This window comes from Oncorhynchus kisutch, unplaced genomic scaffold (assembly GCF_002021735.2).
Source record: "Oncorhynchus kisutch isolate 150728-3 unplaced genomic scaffold, Okis_V2 Okis05a-Okis16b_hom, whole genome shotgun sequence".
NCBI classification, from domain to species: Eukaryota; Metazoa; Chordata; class Actinopteri; order Salmoniformes; family Salmonidae; genus Oncorhynchus; species Oncorhynchus kisutch.
The window spans coordinates 4,424,249-4,441,648 of NW_022261982.1; the positions used below are offsets into that span (position 1 = coordinate 4,424,249).

The 17,400-nt window shown below is 46.1% G+C and overlaps 2 protein-coding genes across 4 annotated transcripts in view; both read right to left on the reverse strand.

Annotated features, from left to right (window-relative positions):
* LOC109879946 (sperm-associated antigen 17) overlaps positions 1 to 5,087 on the reverse strand; it is a 40,776-nt gene extending 35,689 nt beyond the window's left edge. For all 3 annotated transcript variants that reach the window (XM_031813649.1, XM_031813648.1, XM_031813647.1), the window contains exons 1-10: positions 4,816 to 5,087; positions 4,478 to 4,618; positions 4,350 to 4,409; positions 4,059 to 4,190; positions 3,590 to 3,767; positions 3,037 to 3,219; positions 2,651 to 2,814; positions 1,942 to 2,103; positions 1,704 to 1,773; positions 1,458 to 1,576 (exon numbers count right to left, since the gene is read on the reverse strand). In XM_031813649.1, coding sequence (XP_031669509.1) covers positions 1,458 to 1,576; positions 1,704 to 1,773; positions 1,942 to 2,103; positions 2,651 to 2,814; positions 3,037 to 3,219; positions 3,590 to 3,767; positions 4,059 to 4,190; positions 4,350 to 4,409; positions 4,478 to 4,618; positions 4,816 to 4,920 — 1,314 coding nt within the window. In that variant the 5' untranslated portion in view covers positions 4,921 to 5,087. The remainder of the gene's footprint in view (positions 1 to 1,457; positions 1,577 to 1,703; positions 1,774 to 1,941; positions 2,104 to 2,650; positions 2,815 to 3,036; positions 3,220 to 3,589; positions 3,768 to 4,058; positions 4,191 to 4,349; positions 4,410 to 4,477; positions 4,619 to 4,815) is intronic.
* Positions 5,088 to 5,264: 177 nt separating this feature from the next.
* LOC116359774 (E3 ubiquitin-protein ligase HECW2-like) overlaps positions 5,265 to 17,400 on the reverse strand; it is a 59,845-nt gene continuing 47,709 nt past the window's right edge. The window contains 6 exon segments of the mRNA XM_031813327.1: positions 5,265 to 11,128; positions 11,302 to 11,414; positions 11,707 to 11,792; positions 15,056 to 15,170; positions 16,361 to 16,507; positions 16,577 to 16,706. Coding sequence (XP_031669187.1) covers positions 11,017 to 11,128; positions 11,302 to 11,414; positions 11,707 to 11,792; positions 15,056 to 15,170; positions 16,361 to 16,507; positions 16,577 to 16,706 — 703 coding nt within the window. The 3' untranslated portion in view covers positions 5,265 to 11,016.

Genomic DNA, 17,400 nt, shown 5'->3' on the forward strand with positions numbered 1-17,400 from the left:
CAATGTAGTTTGAACAGACCAGAACCTGCTCCAATGTAGTATGAACAGAACCTGCTCCAATGTAGTATGAACAGAACAGAAAATAAACCTGCTCCAATGTAGTTTGAACAGACCAGAACCTGCTCCAATGTAGTATGAACAGAACAGAACCTGCTCCAATGTGGTATGAACAGAACAGAACCTGCTCCAATGTAGTATGAAGAGAACAGGACAGAACCTGCTTCAGTGTAGTTTGAACAGAACAGAACCTGCTCCAATGTAGCATGAACAGAACAGAACCTGCTCCAGTGTAGTTTGAACAGAACAGAACCTGCTCCAATGTAGCATGAACAGAACAGAACCTGCTCCAATGTAGTATGAACAGAACAGAACCTGCTCCAATGTAGTATGAACAGAACAGAACCTGCTCCAATGTAGCATGAACAGAACAGAACCTGCTCCAATGTAGTTTTAACAGAACCTGCTCCAATGTAGTTTGAACAGAACAGAACCTGCTCCAAGGTGGTATGAACAGAACCAAACTTGCTCCAATGTAGTATGAACAGAACAGAACCTGCTCCAATATAGTATGAACAGAACCTGCTCCAATGTAGTTTGAACAGAACAGAACCTGCTCCAAGGTGGTATGAACAGAACCAAACTTGCTCCAATGTAGTATGAACAGAACAGAACCTGCTCCAATATAGTATGAACAGAACCTGCTCCAATGTGGTATGAACAGAACAGAACCTGCTCCAATGTAGTTTGAACAGAACCGAACCTGCTCCAGTGTAGTATGAACAGAACAGAACCTGCTCCAATGTAGTATGAACAGAACAGAACAGATCCAATGTAGTATGAACAGAACAGAACCTGCTCCAATGTAGTTTGAACAGAACAGAACCTGCTCCAATGTAGCATGAACAGAACAGAACCTGCTCCAATGTAGTATGAACAGAACAGAACCTGCTCCAAGGTGGTATGAGCAGACCCGAACTTGCTCCAGTGTAGTATGAAGGGAACAGAACAGAACCTGCTCCAATGTAGTTTGAACAGAACAGAACCTGCTCCAATGTAGCATGAACAGAACAGAACCTGCTCCAATGTGGTATGAACAGACCCGAACTTGCTCCAGTGTAGTATGAAGGGAACAGAACAGAACCTGCTCCAGTGTAGTACGAAGAGAACAGGACAGAACCTGCTCCAGTGTAGTATGAAGGGAACAGAACAGAACCTGCTCCAGTGTAGTGTGAAGGGAACAGAACAGAACCTGCTTCAGTGTAGTATGAAGGGAACAGAACCTGCTCCAGTGTAGTATGAAGGGAACAGAACAGAACCTGCTCCAGTGTAGAATGAAGGGAACAGAACAGAACCTGCTCCAGTGTAGTATGAAGGGAACAGAACAGAACCTGCTCCAGTGTAGTATGAAGGAAACAGAACCTGCTCCAGCATGCAGTGTAGTATGAAGGAAACAGAACCTGCTCCAGCATGCAGTGTAGTATGAGGGGAACAGAGGAGGCTTCAGGAGGAATCTGGTCCAGCAGGTCGTTATAGTAACGCATGTCCACATCAGTACTCAGAGCAGCCGGTTCAGGCTCTGCTGGGACAACAACAGACATCAGCTCCCTGGGTTAGGGTCAATTCACTTTCATTCAGCTATCAGTTAACTGTAATCATTTACTTGATCAACTGTCCTCCAGTGTGTTTGTGAAGCTGTAGAATACCTGGAGTGGTTTCCTCTTGGGCTTGTCTCTTCTTGGACCCAGGTGTCTGAGGCGTTGTGGTCTGAACCGTCTGAGATATGACAGAAAATATTCCTCAACATTTCTGCTACATGTAGAAACAGAAAACAGGCCTACATGAAATAAAAGACAGTATTGTGTATATTCAGTATGGTTTCCTACTCCATCCACCAGTCAGTTCATCCTGTGTGTGCATGCATGTGTGTTTCTGGTACAGTACCTCTGCAGGGCTGTCCTGGGTGGTGCGTGCCACAGCTCTGGGGACAGATGGCACCTGGACCAGTCTCATGTTGTTCAGGTAGTGTAGATGCTGTCTCCTCCAGTCCAGACAGTCATAGATCAGACACGCCACGTCTTCAAACAGACGTGTCCCAAACCCAAGCTACAACACAACATATTAACATGGCATTTTAAGTACATTATATAAAATTATCATAATTAAAGAAAGACCCGCACACTGCTCTTGTCAATGTTTATTGCTTAGGTGTCCGACTCTCGGCCTTCTTGTCAGAGCTTTGATTGATATCAGAAGAAGAGGAAGAAGAAGGGGAAGAAGAAGGAAGAGAAGGAACAGAAGAAGAAGAAGGAGCAGCAGCAGAAGAAGCAGAAGAAGAAGAAGAAGAAGAAGCAGAAGAAGCAGCAGAAGAAGAAGAAGCAGAAGGAGCAGCAGCAGAAGAAGCAGAAGAACAAGAATCAGCAGAAGAAGCAGCAGAAGAATCAGAAGAAGAAGAATCAGAAGAAGAAGGAGCAGCAGAAGAAGAAGAAGAATCAGAAGAAGAAGGAGCAGCAGAAGAAGAAGAAGCAGAAGGAGCAGCAGTAGAAGAAGAATCAGAAGAAGAAGGAGCAGCAGAAGAAGAAGAAGAATCAGAAGAAGAAGGAGCAGCAGCAGAAGAGGAAGCAGAAGAATCCGAATCCGAAGAGGAAATCACCATAGCCTCTGTATCCTTGTCTTGTGGTGGCAGGATCTCTTTAGTCGTGTGACTGAGGCGGGCCACATCAAACAGCTTGGAGAATGCTGAGCCACTGTTTAGCACCCCTTCCAAATGACCCCAGAACTGCTCCCGTTGTCTTCTCCTAATGTTAGTCTCCGCGTCTACAGGAACACAATAGCAGCATTTAGCAACACAAATCACATTAAAATTAGATTGATTGATAGATCAATACTGTACTGACAATATGAAATACTGTCAGAAATACCTCTGCTGTGCTTGATTCAGTTTACCCTGACTGTACAATGAAACCAGTGGAACAAACGATTCAAGATCCCAAGCTAAATCAAACCAAACCCACACATTGATGCCAATCTATGTCTTACCCACATCCAGGGGTTTGTCATCACTCCCTTCCAGTGATCCCTCTGGCCGGTCTGGTCTCTGTGAGGTCAGCTTGATAATGTTGGACACATGGACCCCCAGGGAGTCCAGCACAGAGACCAGCTGAGCCTGCTGGAAGCCCACCACCAGGATGTAGTGCTGAGGACCATCGTCTGGCTCATCATCTAGACACACACACATGAAAGCATGAGAGAGAGAAAGAGAGAGACAGAGACAGAGACAGAGACAGAGAGAGAGAGAGAGAGAGAGAGAGAGAGAGAGAGAAAGAGAAAGAGAAAGAGAAAGAGAAAGAGAAAGAGAAAGAGAAAGAGAAAGAGAAAGAGAAGAGACAGAGACAGAGACAGAGACAGAGACAGAGACAGAGACAGAGAGACAGACAGAGACAGAGAGACAGAGAGAGAGAGAGAGAGAGAGAGAGAGAGAGAGAGAACCTCCCAGTCACCCCAACACAAAGTGACAACCAACCTCATACTAACAACCTAACAGTACTACTATACTGTATGTGTGATCATTGAGACAGAGTAGACTTCTCACCTATATACTTGTTGGTCTCATCCTCCTCGCCCCTCTTTTTCAGCTTGGTGTCCTTGGTTGGGGCGCTGGGCTCTGCCCCTTTCTTCCCCTTGTCACCTTTGGCGGCAGGCTTGGCACCACCTTTGTCTTTGGTTGGGGAGGCATTGCCAGCCTTGCCCTTACCCTTCTCCTCAGCAGCCTGGGAGAGAGTGGATTAAACTAAGTGGTGCTAATACTGCGGTTCAAATCCGGGTCTCCTCTGTGAAGGAAGACTGCGTTAGCCTGCTGAGCTGAAGCCTAGGCATTAACAGGTAGCGCAGGCTACTCTTCATGTCTCAGACAAGGTTTCTTATCACCCACGTTACAATACTGCTATAACTCTGACTCTATCTGACAATAACACTTCAAAAGATTCTCTAGGAAAGCTGACTGTTGCCAGGGCGATAAGACGACTGATGATTGTTGATGGCTGTCAGGAGTTCCTTCCTACCCTCATCTCTGTGGCTCTCTTCTGCTGGTCGTTGGCTTTGACTCCCAGGAGCTGGAACTTGAGCAGTTTACCCAGCAGGTCACAGGGCAGCTCCTCTCCTGCATCCAGCAGGACCTTGGCTGCCTCCATCACCTTCATAGGCAAACAATATACTTGATGTAGAATAGACAGAGACTGAGTAATAGTTCTAATTTATTGTGCAAGACTCTGTCTTTGCTGCTTCGTAAATTTGTCTTTTGAAATGAATAGCCTATAGAGCACATTTGACTGAAAAATGGGTGCATTACATACCTCATAAAACATGGGTACATCCTTGGTCTTCTTGATTTTTGGGTTTCCCAGTTCATGGATCTGTGAAGCATTTCATTCATTGGTTGATATACACTTGACTGTGAGCAATCAGACTTTGTGTTACTGACCTTTTCTAGGGTGGTGTCCCAGGTGACTACGCTGAAGAGCCTGCGTAGGGGCTGCTGTACGGCCAGCAGCAGAGCACCGGTCAGCTCCTCATCCTCCAGCCTCTCTCCCACCACCAGAGAAATGCTGGCCTTCCAAGTCTCCTAGCATCATCATCATCATCAGACAACACTGATCAGTGAAGAACAACAACATAGCCACGTGACAAGTGAAGTCATTCCCTGCTTTAGTAGCTGGCCCCTTAAAGTTTAGTGTGTTTAAATAGTGTTTCACTAGCTAGATATCTAGCTTTACTAAAGTTCTAGCTAGCTAAAGATAGCAAGCTGTTAACGTTCCCTACCTCCTCAAATGGTGCATTAGTGAGTCCAGTTTCCCAACCTTTGTTTCCAACTGCCGTTGCACCAGCAGCAGACACTGTCCCGCTTTTCACTCTTTTTGGTGGCATTTCCTTACCGTTTTTGGAGAGAAACTGACCTATTGACTTGAATCAAATTGCATTATATTATGAAATCTCTTGAACTTAACGTAAACTAAAACAGCCACTTCCAGCTGTTAGCTTGCTAACTGACGTTAGCTAGCATGGCTCTTCTGTGTACAGTCCCCTGACGCTTCGGTTGCTCTTGGCAACAGGTTGAAGGGGCGGGATCAGTCATGCAAAATTACATCTTATCTTTGAATTGTATTTATTTATTAATTTATGAAACAAATTGCCAAAAGACGCAATACTGAATATACCACTACTAATAGAAATTCATGTTCAACTCCCAACACAAAAGACACAGAGACACATTTAATCAATTATTTTTATCAGGTTTTTTCATACAATCATAAGGAGTGACATGGAGAACAAAGCTTTGCATAGAGTGAAGCTCTGACAAAGACACAGCCTTGAACCCCCCAGCAGACAGTAGTATCTCATCCTAGAGTCCTGCCGGTCGCAGGACCAGACAGGCAGACAGCCAGCCACAGAGGAACAGGCACAACATTCCATTACAAAAAGGTGAGAACAACTGAAACATGGATGCAACTTTCAAATTGGTCACAATTGGTGATAATATATATATATATGCATGTTGTGTTGTGGTTACTGTGAGTAAAGAAGTAGTGGGTTGGTGTGATGGGCTATCGGTTACTCAGTGATGGTGGTGAATGTGAAGACCATGGAGGTTGAGAGACCGAGACTTGGATGAATAGAGTCAAAAGCCCCAAAACATTGGTACATTCAGTGCAAATCAGGGTCTCCAACCTTTTCTGGCATCAGATCTACTCATTTCTTACTAGATTTTAAAATAGGCCCATTCTTCTCCTCTCCCCTGCAACTCTTCTCCGGGTCGTTGATACACAAGAGAAAGTAGTGCAGTATATTTTCTGTCAACATACCTGGTAAAATAACGGTTAACAAACAACTCTAAAATCAGAGATTTGTTGTCAGTGTTGCTTTTCCTGCTTTTAGATTTTTTTTCACTTTCAAAATTACAAAATGTTCATGGAAACAACGGAATGGGATGTTCTGAGTCCATGGAAACAACGGAATGGGATGTTCTGAGTTCATGGAAACAACGGAATGGGATGTTCTGAGTCCATGGAAACAACGGAATGGGATGTTCTGAGTTCATGGAAACAACGGAATGGGATGTTCTGAGTTCATGGAAACAACAGAATGGGATGTTCTGAGTTCATGGAAACAACGGAATGGGATGTTCTGAGTTCATGGAAACAACGGAATGGGATGTTCTGAGTTCATGGAAACAACAGAATGGGATGTTCTGAGTTCATGGAAACAACGGAATGGGATGTTCTGAGTTCATGGAAACAACGGAATGGGATGTTCTGAGTTCATGGAAACAACGGAATGGGATGTTCTGAGTTCATGGAAACAACAGAATGGGATGTTCTGAGTTCATGGAAACAACGGAATGGGATGTTCTGAGTTCATGGAAACAACGGAATGGGATGTTCTGAGTTCATGGAAACAACGGAATGGGATGTTCTGAGTTCATGGAAACAACAGAATGGGATGTTCTGAGTTCATGGAAACAACGGAATGGGATGTTCTGAGTTCATGGAAACAACGGAATGGGATGTTCTGAGTTCATGGAAACAACAGAATGGGATGTTCTGAGTTCATGGAAACAACGGAATGGGATGTTCTGAGTTCATGGAAACAACAGAATGGGATGTTCTGAGTTCATGGAAACAACGGAATGGGATGTTCTGAGTTCATGGAAACAACGGAATGGGATGTTCTGAGTCCATGGAAACAACGGAATGGGATGTTCTGAGTTCATGGAAACAACGGAATGGGATGTTCTGAGTTCATGGAAACAACGGAATGGGATGTTCTGAGTCCATGGAAACAACGGAATGGGATGTTCTGAGTTCATGGAAACAACGGAATGGGATGTTCTGAGTTCATGGAAACAACAGAATGGGATGTTCTGAGTTCATGGAAACAACGGAATGGGATGTTCTGAGTTCATGGAAACAACGGAATGGGATGTTCTGAGTTCATGGAAACAACAGAATGGGATGTTCTGAGTTCATGGAAACAACGGAATGGGATGTTCTGAGTTCATGGAAACAACGGAATGGGATGTTCTGAGTTCATGGAAACAACAGAATGGGATGTTCTGAGTTCATGGAAACAACGGAATGGGATGTTCTGAGTTCATGGAAACAACAGAATGGGATGTTCTGAGTTCATGGAAACAACGGAATGGGATGTTCTGAGTCCATGGAAACAACGGAATGGGATGTTCTGAGTCCATGGAAACAACGGAATGGGATGTTCTGAGTCCATGTCAATAGTTAAATCCCCTCTGAGGACAATTTAGGTCTGGAAGAAAACTAACAAATGTAGATATCTTTGTGTAATTTTCCTGTAATTACGCATCTGAGTGAGGAATGTGCCAGTCTAGCAATGGTTCCATACTGCTGCGCATTTCATGGCAAAGTTTTCAAATAACAGATACTCATTATATACTTCTGCCAGGTGAGCCTACCTGCAATACATATTTAATTGGAAAGGTTTCAGGGAAAGTATTTCTGTCAACTCACATGATGGTTTATCACGTCAACTGGCTGGAGTGATGGACAAACGCGCGCACCACTCAGACAGACAGGGGCAATGTTGCTGGGAATTCATTGGCAGATATTGTTAGGTTTGGCTTTTTAACATTTCCCACCCTGGCTAACCAGGGGTGGGAAAATGTCAATTTTGCGTTAATTAGATAGTAGCTGGGAGCTTGCGGTGTCTGACACTTGTGGGATTTGTTTATGAACAAGTCAAAATTGCAAGTACTTTCAGAATTGTTTGGCGAGCTACTCATAGGTAGACTGCGAGCTACTCATAGGTAGACTGCGAGCTACTCATAGGTAGACTGCGAGCTACTCATAGGTAGACTGCGAGCTACTCATAGGTAGACTGCGAGCTACTCATAGGTAGACTGCGAGCTACTCATAGGTAGACTGCGAGCTACTCATAGGTAGACTGCGAGCTACTCATAGGTAGACTGCGAGCTACTCATAGGTAGACTGCGAGCTACTCATAGGTAGACTGCGAGCTACTCATAGGTAGACTGCGAGCTACTCATAAGTAGACTGCGAGCTACTCATAGGTAGACTGCAAGCTACTCATAGGTAGACTGCGAGCTACTCATAGGTAGACTGCGAGCTACTCATAGGTAGACTGCGAGCTACTCATAGGTAGACTGCGAGCTACTCATAGGTAGACTGCGAGCTACTCATAGGTAGACTGCGAGCTACTCATAGGTAGACTGCGAGCTACTGTAGCGAATCGAACTGTTGGAGACCCCTGGGGAAAATACAGCCTACACAGGACAGCACAATCATTCATTTGCAGACAGAGAAACGTGTACTGTCAGCACGTAAAAAGTTATAAGAACTTCTTACAAGCCATCCCAGGACATGTACAGTATTCCCATCCACTACAAGACCATGGTGCATACCTTTGAAACACCAAGAGAAACTTCCCCTCCCTAGCTTCAGTCTTTCAGTCTATGCTCAAAAACTACACTAGAACCCGTCCCACCTAGCTACATTTTATTAAGATGACTGTACTAACTGTAAATCGCTCTGGATAAGAGCGTCTGATTTATTACTCAAATTAAAAAATTAAAACATGTTAATACATGTAATGCCACTGTGTACTTCCCTTTCTTTTAGTATGTTTTTAACGTAAAACATGTCATATATCTGCCCTCAGTCTCTCACTGGCCCTGGGATGATGGAAGAGAATGCAGGAGGTTGTTCTATTTCAGTCCCTTACATTCTGTTAGCTACATTCCACAGTCTCGGGATGTGATGGTGGCTGGGTGGGGTCACAGCCCTGAAACAAAGACATTGGGCGCGTTTCATGTCATTGTTATTGCAGTCGACACACTGCTCAGATGATAGTCCCTCACAACGTCTGGAAAAGTATTTACCTCTCTGGAACCACATTAATATGATATACATACAATATAGTAATCGGCTAAAATGCTCAGCAGCAGCGCGACTGCAATAAAGCGCGACCTGGAACGCACCCTGAGAGTAGACTATGGTGGTATCAGAAGGCAGACTAAGGCCTTCTGACTAAGGCAGAGTATGAAGTGAAAAACATGACAAATATGTATGTGTTTCTATAACTCTTCCTTCATATTCTCATTACTCCTCGTCTTAAAACTTCCTAGTACTGTAGATACGTCTATAAAATATATTTTTTCCCCCTCACTTGAAAACCAACATTTCACCCATCAAAACAGTCAGTGTAATAGCACACCATGGGCACCTGTGCTTATATATGACTTCAACATGTTCTCTGTCACGAGTCTCTATAAAGCTATAAATGTCCCTTGACCTTACCATCACCCACACACAGATCACATTATAATTGCATGATGTAAGCCTGTGTGTGTGTGTGTGTGTGTGTGTCTCGACATGCAGGCTGTTAATCACCATGTTTTACTTTCATTATCATGGTCATACAAACATCTGTCATTATACGATGTTATATCGGGGTCCCAAACCCTATTGAAATAGGAACATATCAAACCAAGGTATTCAATTAGGTGGCAATCAGGATCATGCACAGAAGGAGGAAAAAGTAGAAGCAAGTTAAAAACAAGAGCAACAACCAAACATGACGGATTTGAAAAGTTCAGATCACCCTCTACTCTGGCAGTGTAGTACAATCAACATACTAGCAAACAATGAAAACAGCTAAAACACTGAAAGAGTGTGTGAGAGCTTGGTGTCTAACATTATAGGAAAGCCAACTCAATGTAATGTCTTTATCGAAAACAAACCGTAGCTGAGTTTGGTTATCCGTGCTAATAGCTTGCCCTGAAGTTTGGTAAGAATGAGGCAGCCGTTTAGATTTGACGAGTCATCGAGCGACGTACAAAAACGACACATTCAAGCGCATCATCGTGATATCAGTCAGTACATTCAAAAACATATCGTTGTTTGTGGCCGTTACAAAATGCATTTTGCAGATAGATTAAAAGCCTGTAGAGAGATCCAAGTTCAGCTTCACCACACAAACACCACCGCATCACGATAGGCTACTTCAGTGTTCTGTTCTAGAACACACCTGTCAGAGTGTTCAACAAGCTCAGGTCACAAAGCTGCCTGGACCTTGATTGGTTGGTTCTCTTTCCCTGACAGGACAGGAGGCGTGGCCACAGCAGCTGAAGAGCACCTGTCTTGTCTTCCTTCATCTCTTCCTCTCTCCTCTCATCCCCTTCTCCAGGAGCAACACTGTCCTGTGATGTCGGCCTCAGCCTCTCAGAGGAGAGATGTCCTGTGATGTCGGCCTCAGCCTCTCAGAGGAGAGATGTCCTGTGATGTCGGCCTCAGCCTCTCAGAGGAGAGATGTCCTGTGATGTCGGCCTCAGCCTCTCAGAGGAGAGATGTCCTGTGATGTCGGCCTCAGCCTCTCAGAGGAGAGATGTCCTGTGATGTCGGCCTCAGCCTATCAGAGGAGAGATGTCCTGTGATGTCGGCCTCAGCCTCTCAGAGGAGAGATGTCCTGTGATGTCGGCCTCAGCCTCTCAGAGGAGAGATGTCCTGTGATGTCGGCCTCAGCCTATCAGAGGAGAGATGTCCTGTGATGTCGGCCTCAGCCTCTCAGAGGAGAGATGTCCTGTGATGTCTTGGTTTTTGTTCCTTCATTGTGCGATTGGTTGGAGGCTTACGAGTCCATCTCTCCCATTGGTTTATTGGAGTAACAAGGGTGTGAGTGTTAGGGTGCTCTCCTTTGGTTTGTGTTGGCAGTGTGTCTAAGTGACCTTAACCGTCACAGGAAACCCTGGCGTTGTGCAGGGGTCATGCCCTCTGATACACATCGGTCTATTCTCCTCTGTTCAGCTCACTTCAGGAAGGTGAGTGTGTATAAAGATACAACAGGGTGCCAGACGGACTAGACAGTCATCCCCTTGAACCCCTTGGGTTCCTCTACCTCTGTGATACTACAGTTCAGAGGTCAGGGTCAAAGGTCTTAGGAGGAGTGGGGGTTAAAGGATAAAGGTGATAGGGGTCCTCACTCCAGGCCGAAGGTGCTGGTCTCTTCCACGGCAGTGAGCATCTTCTCGTGCAGCATGGAGAAGGATGGATATGGAGGGAGGTCCAGCCGGTTGAAACAGGTGTGAGCCCTGGGGAGGAGACAACCGCAAACACAGTGAAAACAACAACAATATACTTCAGTCTGTATAATACCTTTTCATACATTATACTCAAATTGATAATATACTACATGAGTTCCCTTAGCCTTACAAGTGAAGTTAGTTCCCATGGCCTTACAAGTGAAGTCAGCACAGTAGTTTACCTGGGTAGAGAGGTAACTTTGCCCCATTTCTCCACACAAAACCTGCGGGGTCCGTTGCTGCCTCGGAGAGAGGCGAAACCCTCGTAGGGAATACTGGAGGTACCAGTCACAAACTAACAGAACAGAAAGAAGAATGTCGCTGTTACTCACTGTGTGTGTGTGTGTGTGAATGTGTGCTTGTTTGTGTGTGTGTTTGTGTGTGTGTGTTTGTTTGTATGTGTGTGTGTGTGTTTGTTTGTATAAGTGTGTGTGTTTGTTGGTATGTGTGTGTGTTTGTTTGTATATGTGTGTGTGTGTGTTTGTATGTGTTTGTGTCTTTGTTTGTATGTGTGTGTTTGTACGTGTGTGTGTGTGTGTGTGTGTGTGTGTGTGTGTGTGTGTGTGTGTGTGTGTGTGTACCCCCACCTGTAGCAGCCTGAGTCTCTGCTCGTTGTTGAACCTCTCCACCGCCGCCCAGAACCAACGGATCACTATGTGGTTGTCATGGTAACCTGAGGGAGGCAGGAAAACAGACAGACAGACAGACATGAGTCACTCAGCAGCCTGGCCTTTCTCTCTGGTAGGCCTAGTTACTTCAGCTGTTCAACCAGACAGCTAGCTAGGGTATACTGTTATACAGTATACTGGCCTTTCTCTCTGGTAGGCCTAGTTACTTCAGCTGTTCAACCAGTCAGCTAGCTAGGGTATACTGGTATATACTGGCCTTTCTCTCTGGTAGGCCTAGTTACTTCAGCTGTTCAACCAGACAGCTAGCTAGCTAGGGTATACTGGTATATACTGGCCTTTCTCTCTGGTAGGCCTAGTTACTTCAGATGTTCAACCAGACAGCTAGCTAGCTAGGGTATACTGGTATATACTGGCCTTTCTCTCTGGTAGGCCTAGTTACTGTACTGGCCTTTCTCTCTGGTAGGCCTAGTTACTTCAGCTGTTCAACCAGACAGCTAGCTAGCTAGGGTATACTGGTATATACTGGCCTTTCTCTCTGGTAGGCCTAGTTACTTCAGCTGTTCAACCAGACAGCTAGCTAGGGTATACTGGTATATACTGGCCTTTCTCTCTGGTAGGCCTAGTTACTTCAGCTGGTCAACCAGACAGCTAGCTAGGGTATACTGGTATATACTGGCCTTTCTCTCTGGTAGGCCTAGTTACTGTACTGGCCTTTCTCTCTGGTAGGCCTAGTTACTTCAGCTGTTCAACCAGACAGCTAGCTAGCTAGGGTATACTGGTATATACTGGCCTTTCTCTCTGGTAGGCCTAGTTACTTCAGCTGTTCAACCAGACAGCTAGCTAGGGTATACTGGTATATACTGGCCTTTCTCTCTGGTAGGCCTAGTTACTGTACTGGCCTTTCTCTCTGGTAGGCCTAGTTACTTCAGCTGTTCAACCAAACAGCTAGCTAGCTAGGGTATACTGGTATATACTGGCCTTTCTCTCTGGTAGGCCTAGTTACTGTACTGGCCTTTCTCTCTGGTAGGCCTAGTTACTTCAGCTGTTCAACCAGACAGCTAGCTAGGGTATACTGGTATATACTGGCCTTTCTCTCTGGTAGGCCTAGTTACTTCAGCTGTTCAACCAGACAGCTAGCTAGCTAGGGCATACTAGTATATACTGGCCTTTCTCTCTGGGAGGCCTAGTTACTTCAGCTGTTCAACCAGACAGCTAGCTAGCTAGGGTATACTAGTATATACTGGCCTTTCTCTCTGGGAGGCCTAGTTACTTCAGCTGTTCAACCAGACAGCTAGCTAGCTAGGGTATACTGGTATATACTGGCCTTTCTCTCTGGGAGGCCTAGTTACTTCAGCTGTTCAACCAGACAGCCAGCTAGCTAGGGTATACTGGTATATACTGGCCTTTCTCTCTGGGAGGCCTAGTTACTTCAGCTGTTCAACCAGACAGCTAGCTAGCTAGGGTATACTGGTATATACTGGCCTTTCTCTCTGGGAGACCTAGTTACTTCAGCTGTTCAACCAGTCAGCTAGCTAGCTAGGGTATACTGGTATATACTGGCCTTTCTCTCTGGGAGGCCTAGTTACTTCAGCTGTTCAACCAGACAGCTAGCTAGCTAGGGTATACTGGTATATACTGGCCTTTCTCTCTGGTAGGCCTAGTTACTTCAGCTGTTCAACCAGACAGCTAGCTAGCTAGGGTATACTAGTATATACTGGCCTTTCTCTCTGGGAGGCCTAGTTACTTCAGCTGTTCAACCAGACAGCTAGCTAGGGTATACTAACTTCTTTCTGTAACAGCTCTTCCTAATTGGAAAGACATGTAAAAAACATTTCCTTCTACATCTGAATGGAACAATGGACTGTCTTTCCTGCTGCCTGAGACCCAGACAGCAGCTCAAAATGACATTATGAAAGGTGCAATACACAAAGTTATTGTCTGTGTCTTAAATGGCACCCTATTCACTACGTAGTGCACTACATTTGACAAGAGCTGTGCACTATATAGGGAATAGGGTGTCATTTGGGCTCCCGGTCTCCCCTCTCCTCCCTGTCTCTCCCCATCTACCCCTCTCCCCCTTGTTCATACCTCCTCTGTAATCTGTGTTGCTCCTCCAGTCTGCCCCTCTCCCCCCTGTCTCTCCCCGTCTCCCCCCTGTCTCTCCCCCCTGTTCATACCTCCTCTGTAATCTGTGTTGCTCCTCCAGTCTGCCCCCCTCTCCCCTGTCTCTCCCCGTCTCCCCCATTCTCTCCCCCTCTCCCCCCTGTCTCTCCCATCTCCCCCCTGTCTCTCCCCCCGTCTCTTCCTCTCCCCCCTGTCTCGTCCCGTCTCCCCCCTGTCTTTCCCGTCTCTTCCTCTCCCCCGTCTCTCCCGTCTCTACCTCTCCCCCCTGTCTCGTCCCGTCTCCCCCCTGTCTCTCCCGTCTCTTCCTCTCCCCCCTGTCTCGTCCCGTCTCCCCCCTGTCTCTCCCGTCTCTTCCTCTCCCCCCTGTCTCGTCCCGTCTCCCCCCTGTCTCTCCCGTCTCTTCCTCTCCCCCCTGTCTCTCCCCGTCTCCCCCTGTCTCTCCCGTCTCTTCCTCTCCCCCCTGTCTCTCCCCGTCTCCCCCTGTCTCTCCCGTCTCTTCCTCTCCCCCCTGTCTCTCCCCGTCTCCCCCTGTTCATACTTCCTCTGTAATCTGTGTTGATCCTCCAGTCTGCCCCCTGTCTCTCCCCTCGTCTCTTCCTCTCCCTCCTGTCTCTCCCCGTCTCCCCCTGTTCATACTTCCTCTGTAATCTGTGTTGCTCCTCCAGTCTGCCCCCTGTCTCTCCCCATCTCCCCCCTGTCTCTCCCCGTCTCCCCCCTGTCTCTCCCCGTCTCCCCCTGTTCATACTTCCTCTGTAATCTGTGTTGCTCCTCCAGTCTGCCCCCTGTCTCTCCCCTCGTCTCTTCCTCTCCCTCCTGTCTCTCCCCTGTCTCCCCCCTGTCTCCCCCCTGTCTCTCCCTGTCTCCCCCCTGTCTCTCCCCGTCTCTCCCCGTCTCCCCCCTGTCTCTCCCCGTCTCCCCCTGTTCATACTTCCTCTGTAATCTGTGTTGCTCCTCCAGTCTGCCCCCTGTCTCTCCCCTCGTCTCTTCCTCTCCCTCCTGTCTCTCCCCCCTGTCTCCCCCCTGTCTCTCCCCTCTGTCTTCCCCCTGTCTCTCCCCTGTCTCTCCCCCTGTCTCTCCCCCCTGTCTCCCCCCTGTCTCTCCCCTGTCTCTCCCCGTCTCCCCCGTCTCTCCCCGTCTCCCCCCTGTCTCTCCCCTGTCTCTCCCCGTCTCCCCCTGTTCATACCTCCTCTGTAATCTGTGTTGCTCCTCCAGTCCACCAGGTCTATCTCAGCGGTGCCAGCTATCACCAGCTCCAGCTCCCTGGCATCGAACACTGACACCAGCCTGGAATCCACCACCTGCATGACACAGCACAGGGCATCCAGGCTACAAACCATGACCACAACCTTTGTGGTCCTTTGTATCCCAGTTGGTAGAGGCTGGTGCTTGTAACAGTGCTGGGTTAGATTCCCAGCACCGCCCATATGTAAACTGTATACACGCATGACTGTAAGCCGCTCTGGTTAAAACAGTCTGTTAAATGGCATGTATTATTATTACAAACACAACTAAAACAAACTCAATCCCATTATACAGCCTTCCTATCACATCCTATCACATACAGCCTTCCTATCACATCCTATCACATACAGCCTTCCTATCACATCCTATCACATACAGCCTTCCTATCACATCCTATCACATACAGCCTTCCTATCACATCCTATCACATACAGCCTTCCTATCACATCCTATCACATACAGCCTTCCTATCACATCCTATCACATACAGCCTTCCTATCACATCCTATCACATACAGCCTTCATATCACATCCTATCACATACAGCCTTCCTATCACATCCTATCACATACAGCCTTCCTATCACATCCTATCACATACAGCCTTCCTATCACATCCTATCACATACAGCCTTCCTATCACATCCTATCACATACAGCCTTCCTATCACATCCTATCACATACAGCCTTCCTATCACATCCTATCACATACAGCCTTCCTATCACATCCTATCACATACAGCCTTCCTATCACATCCTATCACATACAGCCTTCCTATCACATCCTATCACATACAGCCTTCCTATCACATCCTATCACATACAGCCTTCCTATCACATCCTATCACATACAGCCTTCCTATCACATCCTATCACATACAGCCTTCCTATCACATCCTATCACATACAGCCTTCCTATCACATCCTATCACATACAGCCTTCCTATCACATCCTATCACATCCTATCACATACAGTCTTCCTATCACATCCTATCACATACAGCCTTCCTATCACATCCTATCACATACAGCCTTCCTATCACATACAGCCTTCCTATCACATCCTATCACATACAGCCTTCAGCTACATCTTGCCCAATTTGAATTCAGTTGTTGTTGATGTCTGTGAGCAGGAAGTTGCCCCAGTGTGTATGATGATACTGCTGAGTCTACCTTTATCAGAATATGTATCGGGAGATGTTTGAGGAGATATTTTATTCAGAAAGTCCTTGTTCTAGATCGTACCTCATAGAAGCCCCGGACCAGACTCTCTGTCTGCTGAACCACTCCTCTCTCAATACGCCACTTCACCATGCGCTCAATGTACTCCTTCTTATTCTTCTCTGACACTGGGATGTTGGCCCCGCCCGGCTTCAGCTCTCTCTCTGTGATCTACACACACAGTACATACACATGAGCTTTATAACTTACACACAAACACACACACACACACACACACACCTGTCCGAACACCTCCTCATTGACAGTGAAGGTGAGGTCCAACATGTCCTCGATGTCGTTGTCCTTCATCCACTGGAGACTCTGGTGGAACTCCTCATCCAGATACTCCAGATCACTCAGCTCACATAGGCTATAGAATAGTAGAGCAGAGTAGAATAGAGTAGAGTAGAATGGAATAGAATAGAGTGGAATAGAATAGAGTGGAATATAATAGAATAAAGTAGAATGGAGTAGAATAGAGTGGAGTAGAATGGAGTAGAATAGAGTGGAGAAGAATGGAGTAGAATAGGGTGGAGAAGAATAGAGTAGAGTAAAATAGAGTAGAGCAGAGTAGAGTAGAATATAGAGTAGAATGGAGTGGAGAAGAATGGAGTAGAATAGAGTGGAGAAGAATAGAGTAGAGTAAAATAGAGTCGAGCAGAGTAGAAAATAGTGTAATAGAGAAGAGTAGAGTAGAGCAGAGCAGAATAGAATAGAGCAGAGTAGAGTAGAATAGAGTAGAGTAGAATAGAGTAGTGTATAATGGAGTAGAATAGAGTAGAATAGAGTGGAGTAGAATATAGTAGAATATAGTATAATAGAGTAGAGTAAAATAGAGTAGAATAGAGTATAATAGAGTAGAGTAAAATAGAGTAGAATAGAGTAGAATAGAGTAGAGCAGAATAGAGTAGAATAGAGTAGAGCAGAATAGAGTAGAATAGAGTAGAGCAGAATAGAGTATAATAGAGTAGAGCAGAATAGAGTAGAGTAGAGTAGAGTAGAGTAGAATAGAGTAGAGTAGAATATAGTAGAGTAGTGTAGAATGGATTTAGGCAGGAGGTCAG